Raw genomic sequence first — 7,159 nt, 5'->3', positions numbered from 1 at the left:
TTTTCGCCAAAAATACAAAGGGGTTAACCTTCCTTTTTGTTTGACCAAAAAATTTTTCGTCTCAGAATTGATTCGTATGACTCTTTCCCGACCAATTGGACCCCAAGGAACTCAGAAAACGCAGCAAAAGGAGCGTGGGATCAACGGGAGAGAAGATACGAGGAAAAAAGCATTTGCTGAAAAATGTCGAAAATTCAGGTTTTCGTTTTTTGGCTGTAACTTCCGATGCGTTGATCTCAGCGTATTGGGACTGCGCCTAATCTATTTCTCTCGCAAAATTACGTCGGAATAGTGCCAGAATTAATTTATTCCAGCACTTTTGAAAATCGCGAAAATTTTCGCCAAAAATACAAAGGGGTTAACCTTCCTTTTTTTTTGAACAAAAAATTTTTTGTCTCAGAATTGATTCGTATGACTCTTTTCCGACCAATTGGACCCCAAGGAACGCAGAAAACGCAGCAAAAGGAGCGTGGGATCAACGGGAGAGAAGATACGAGGAAAAAAGCACCTGCTGAAAAATGACGAAAATTCAGGTTATCGTTTTTTGGCTGTAACTTCCGATGCGTTGATCGCAGCGTATTGGGACTGCGCCCAATCGATTTCTCTTGCAAAATTACGTCGGAATAGTGCATCCGAGAATTTATACCAGCACTTTTTGAAATCGCGAAAATTTTTGCCAAAAATGCGAAGCGCATAACGCCCTACCGTTTGTTCCTAGGCAAATAATTTCTCGCCTCAGATTAGTTTTGTCCGACCCTCTTCTGTCTTATTTAACCATTCAGAATTCAGACAACGCACTGAATAGAGCCTTGGACTGACTGCCTGTAAATTGCCAATAAAAGCCAGCCGCAGAGAAACGACAAAACGAAGTCTCGTTTTCTCACCGCAGCCCCTGAACCCTTCCGCACAGCTTTTCAGAACTGTACGCAACTAATTTTTCTTTTCAAGTCACCGTGATATAGCGCATCAAGTAATTGAATTTTCCAACATCAATATCCAATAAATTATCCAAAGTAATCAAATGGCTATCAAGTTTTGCATGAGTATTGAATAAAGTTCATCACTATATCGGACACTCCTAAATTTAGGGCCAGCTTTTTTTCTATGTTTGGAGCGGAATCGTTTCACTTGTCGTATAGAGTTTTCGGAATGCAACTGCACTTATCGGAAACTTGGAAACCAAAAAAGACCTCGAGAACTTCGTGAAGTCGATAGTCAATAGTCGTGTCGTCACTCTGCATCTGCCGTTCATAGCTACGCCTTCAAATTACGTGCAATTGCTGTCGCGACTTAATCAACCAGTCATTTCACCCGGGACAACAGATCCCAGTATATTTTATAGTTAGCTTGAAGTTCACCGAAAAAATGTGAGCAGGCCAGCTTTTCCACGCGTTATCTTTGGAGCCCAAATCTCTAATTTATAGGAATTGAATGTCAGGACCTGTTGGACTCTCGGTATTTAACGTTTCATTGTCAGGCGTGTATTTGGCGTGGAGAATGCATCACATAAAGCGCCTAGCAGCAGGCAACCCAAACGAGTAAACTGGATCTAAGTCCTCACCGTTCACTTACGACGGTTGCGTGCTTGCTGGCGAGTAACTGTTTAATCAAGATTCTGCATATTTGGATAATACATTCTAGGTTCAATAGCTGAGAAATGACGACGAAAGACAATAAATTTCTCCTATGTCTGTAACTGTTGAATTGCCAATTGCAGTGATATGATACTGTGCCAGATTGTTCGCTCTTGTGAAATTACGTCAATGTCTCTTACGTATTGATCGAGTTCAACGTGTTTTATAATTTGTCAACATCCAAGAAGCGTTCATCAGTCACAGCTGTCGTCATATACTTTACCTGTTCCTAGGATTAAGAGTTCAGAAAATTTTTGCCTCCGTGTAGTTCTGACATGAGCATAATTTAGCATCACCAATGATCGCGGATTGGAGCCATGTTATTCTTCTTGTCCCAGGTATATTTCCTAATTTAAAAATTTGGGGCTGGTTTACTATAAGTGGAGGAATTAAGGTAATCTGGGACCAAAATCGTTTAATTAAGTCTTTGTACAGAAAACAATAAAAATGAACATAAATTCATTGCAAATCACCATCATATATTAGCATTTGATGCATAATAGTGCCTACGATCTAGTCTAAATGCTTGATAACTCCTATATTTATTTCATTCGATATAGCTCTATGCATTTATGGTTAGTGCCGTAAAGTTCAGTGGTTCCGCTGTCTGGTGTTTTACATACACAATTCAAATGAGAGGTCGACATATCGAGGGATGAGGGTACTTTGAATTTGCACACTGTTTGCGTGATGAGCGTTTTCGGTCTGCCAACAAGACTTATTTATATCATGCAATTATCCAAGATTTGGCAAACGATAACTCATTTCTTATAATCACTCAATAGTCAGTAATAATCGTAATATATTTGTATCCTATATTCGTAATATACCACGAACTTGTACCAATATAATACATTATTGATTATGTTTACATTATCATAGTCCATAGATCTATAGATTATATTCACGTATTTACATAAGGATAATATAAATAAATATCCCAAGTTATTTGCGCGTTCGCATGAAACAATTCTACCCAATTTCACCATCTTCAACAAAAAACCGAAGCCCAACGTTGGCCATACAAATTATTCCAGGTTTCAGTGTCGTTACTATCCATTATGAAGTATAGACATTTCTCTGCCTGCGTTACGCTTTCTGCTTCGAACAAATTTTCCAATATACTTTCTATTCAACCAAACTTCAAGAACAGTTCATGCAAGCGCGAACAATATTTTTATATTATTTCTCTCCTATCATTTCATCAGCACCATAATAGATAAATAAATATACATATATATATATGTGTGTGTATATGTATACATACGTGTATATTATATATATATATTTACCTTTCTATTTTAGAGCGTAAATTGGATCATTAAGTAATTATAATCTAGACCAGAAACAACAGAAAAGGGTATTCTCCGAATACATCACTTGCCTTCCATAATACAAAAACTACAAACTTCTCACTTTCTTAATAATCAATATCGACCAAAAACTGGTGAAGCCGTTTTTGCTTAATGGCATTACACAATTCGTGGGCACGCGCGCGTTCTTGAGTAAAGTGGCGAAATTCGTGTATTTCATCATTTCTCTTTGTTTCAATATACAATTCAAGATTTACCGACGGACAAACAATTTCTCAAAAAATTACAAGATCCACGAACACACCCAAGTTAATCCTGTATAGGTACAAAAGTGACAGAAATATTTTGATATTAAATGCGCCCCAATATTACGGGTAAATTCTGATACGGAAAATAGTGATTGACAAACTTTGCGTATTAAAATGGATTGAGGGAATAGTAACTATAGACATCAGTGAATAAAACGGTTTCAAACATTTGACTCAGAGATCTCTATTTTTTCTTTTACTCATTAACTCATCGATCATACTGTGCGAAAAGCCATTTCCAGATAAATTTTTTTTTTCCTGATGTCCTTTCATTCTTCATTTTTATGGAATAATTGTCTGCAGAGTTTACAAGATACAAAAATAAGTATAGTGGAGCCCTTTCTGCTCTCTTCATCTAAATCTATTCTATTTCCTGGTTCTCATTGTCGTGTGCTACTACACAAGATTACAAGGACTCTAGTTCTCCAAGTTTGTTAGGAATTTCCTTGGATATTGAGAATATAAAAAAACTATAGCAATAATAATCATGATAAATTATGAGACAAAAAGGTGGTTCTTTGTTTTGAGTGTAATAAAAAATTTCCGAACAAACTTGGTGTTGCTAAAGCTATCTCTGACCACGCAGAGAATTTATCGCACGTTGGTTGGGATCAACATTCGATTTATATATATACTTGCGTGTAACATGTATACGTATATATAAATATGTATGGACGACGACGAAGCCACAACAAGGAGCGAGGTTAGTCGCACGGATTACTTTATTCTCCTAACGATCAGACCGAAGCGAAATTATACCTCGCAGCCGTGGCGTGGCTCCGATAAAACTTGATCATTTCTTGAATTCAATTACATATCCATATTTTTTCCTTTATTATATACCTAGCTAAATATTAATTCTGACATATGCTACAATCGGTGCACCAACATGATCCCACGTAATACACGTTAGTCCAGAAGGTCTGTCGTGTTGTCATGCTTGTCTTGAGACCTCTTCGGTTTCTCATTGTCAGTCCTAGCGTGCTATCCGATGGTTTTCAGCGATGAAATGCGCGGGTTTAAGTGGACACAAGAGAAACAAATAAATAAACGAGAAAGAAGCTAACCAAATTTATTTTATAATATAGGGGGAGACAGAAGGAGAAATGTGGAGAGAGAGAGAGAGAAATATTAGCGATTGTGGAGTTCAGATAGCTAAATTAAAACACAGATCACCGAGATCGATTTTGCTTCTTATTAATTGTAGTTTGATAGTTTTATCAATTTCTTTAAACACGATTCAACAAAAATCATCAAAACAATTTCACGTGATACTGAGAGTAATTTATTCCGTTATCGCCTTATCTATCTTTCTCATTTTCTTGTCGAGCTGAATGATACACTACTCTGTATCTTTGCTTATAATACAGTTGATTTATTCTTATTGATAATGTTGAAAACAGAATAAAAATAAAAATAAAAATAATAATAATAATGACGACGACAGCCACGTCCACGGGTTATCTGTATCCTGATTTGAATTATTGCGCACTCAGACACGTACATGAACTTAGCTTATTTTCAACCTCTACAAACGGTAAGATTGAGAAGAAATTAATTGTGAAATAACATCGCTGTTTTGTGTTGTCAACTCTTTTTTTAAATATGAACTTGTTCAAATAAAAGAAATTGAACAAAGTAATTCGAAACTGACCTCAGGCCGGCACAATCGAATCGATCACTGTTCGTCGAAAGTGCAATAAGTCAAAGCCTATAGTGTCTCTGAGACTCCTTAACGATCAAAAACAATATATTCCTTGAAATCCCGTTCCATGCAGAATAGATTATGTTAAAAGGAAATAAGAAAGACAAGAACAAAATAAGAAAGAACAGAACAGCGTTAGTTTTTTCTGTTTAGATAACAAATTACACTTCATTACTTGACCTTGTCATGAGAACAAAACAGAAAAAAAAAAAAAAAAAAAAATGGTTTACATATGTATATTACTTCGCAGCTTTCGCTATCAGGATGCCGTCTCGCCGTTTAATTAGTATCCCTTGGGCTAGTATCCATGTCTGTGTCTGCATCCGCGTCCGGTTCCGGGTCTTATTATTACGATCCGGAATTCTCGCTACGCTAATCTATATACATGTAATTAATTGTGTAAAGTATAATTTTATCTTAAAGGGTCAACAACGAGCCCCGAGCATGCGAGGCCTTCGAGTAGCCGAAAGTCGTGATTTATTTCATATCATTAGACATATATAATATACGGGGGAAGGGGGATGCTTATTTTACGGTCGAGAAATTTTGCTGCGGATTTTGATTCGAGGATACCCATGAAGTGAACACATCCCTGAAACAGAAATTACTATTGTCAGACAATGGGGAAAATAAATTAGTGGAAAAAAAAAAATACCCAATTACATACATACATCATACATACAACGAAAATTTGTATTTCAGACTATCGGCAAAACTTGTCTACTTCGCTCTACTGGTTATTACTTTCAAACGGCTGATCGAGTTCATTCGATTCATGTTTTGACCGTGACAATTATCACTATCATCATTATTCTTTCAAGCAGACGAAAATTAATAACAACAACAATAATAATAAGCAAATCATCGAATGAACGTGCATCAGTATTTAAAATACCTTAATTAATAGAGTTAGTAAAAAAGTATGGATGGATCAAATGGAATGCTCACACAAACCTGCAGTGGCTGACCACACACTCATTGCTGCAGTACTCATCCTCCCACTCACTGTTAGCTACCGCTGGATTTGGGCATCCGTGACGGATGCAAGCATTTGCTGGGGCCCTTTGCCCTCCCATATTCACCTGAGTTCCGGTTACCGGAGGAGGGCTCGATAGCGAGTCGCCTCTGGGGGGGCTCATGTGGATCATCTGTTGCTGCTGTTGTTGCTGGACCTGAACCTGCTGGACTTGCTGTTGAGGTACCTACGCAATTTCAATGCCCATTTTTTCTTTTTTTTTTTTGATCTCTTTCTCTCTCTCTCTTTTTTTCTTTTACGGAAAACGGGCCGTCGCGTCACGTTGTCTCGTTTTTCTTCGAAAACCGAACAAAAGATCATTTTCAGGAGGATGCCCTCTCTACAAGTTTTCCCCAGGAAACAATTTTAATACCTGAAAAAAAATCCCAGAGCAGGAATAAACCGTTCGGGAAATGTTTTCGTTGTCGTTTTTCGTTTTCTTTTCTTGTTTTTGTTTTTTCTTTTTTTTTTTTTTTTGGTATGCCGAAATAAATAAAAGACAAAATTTCACCAGTATCCAATCAAAGATTTCTTTTAATATAAATTAAACATTCAACACAGTTTCACGTAATCACGTAATACGATCATTCATTACTTATAAGTTTGCACTTTTTCTTTCATTTGTAATTTCAAATCGTATAATGTGGCGAATTTTCTTTCTTTCTACTATATTATTACCAACGCGACAGAACGTCAAATATAAATTGAATTCTTACAAAATGTCTCCTAAGATAACGAAGATATATATACATATATCTAAAGTCATGTAATATATACACTATATATATAAATATGTAGCATACACGTATTGTCTGGAATTATTAAAACATAGGTATGTATGACATTAAAGAACGTCCAATTACAGTAACAAGAAATTCCTCCAGTGAACAGTTTATTATTACAGCGATGAGGAAAGATTGACCGGCAATAGGAGTTGGTATTACTTTTATTATCACTATCACTATTACTATTATCATTATCATTATAATTATATCATGTTCCTCTTGTTGTACCGTAATAAACCAGAATACTAGATCAAAGTGGATGTTTCAACGTGAAAGATAATTAGTGGCTATTTTGACTAATGTTACGGTACTGAAATTGCTCGGTAATTTGAAGCAATCTTGCCAATCGCCATTAATACAACCGCTGCTTAAACCTCGTTCATCCTTCTTACCCCTCAA

General features: G+C 36.4%; 1 protein-coding gene across 5 annotated transcripts in view; it reads right to left on the bottom strand.

Moving 5' to 3' along the window:
- Positions 1 to 2,032: 2,032 nt before the first annotated feature.
- LOC124181294 (TOX high mobility group box family member 3-like) overlaps positions 2,033 to 7,159 on the bottom strand; it is a 139,402-nt gene continuing 134,275 nt past the window's right edge. For 4 of the 5 annotated variants that reach the window (XM_046567705.1, XM_046567707.1, XM_046567709.1 and 1 more), the window contains 2 exons: positions 5,909 to 6,162; positions 2,033 to 5,552 (listed from right to left, as the gene is read on the bottom strand). In XM_046567705.1, the coding sequence (XP_046423661.1) occupies positions 5,486 to 5,552; positions 5,909 to 6,162 (321 nt within the window). In that variant the 3' untranslated portion in view covers positions 2,033 to 5,485. The remainder of the gene's footprint in view (positions 5,553 to 5,908; positions 6,163 to 7,159) is intronic. The other variant, XM_046567706.1, reaches the window with a different exon arrangement.

This window comes from Neodiprion fabricii, chromosome 4 (genome assembly GCF_021155785.1).
Source record: "Neodiprion fabricii isolate iyNeoFabr1 chromosome 4, iyNeoFabr1.1, whole genome shotgun sequence".
NCBI classification, from domain to species: Eukaryota; Metazoa; Arthropoda; class Insecta; order Hymenoptera; family Diprionidae; genus Neodiprion; species Neodiprion fabricii.
Note: the sequence above shows the minus strand (reverse complement) of the source record. Positions and strands in the feature narration are given on the sequence as shown.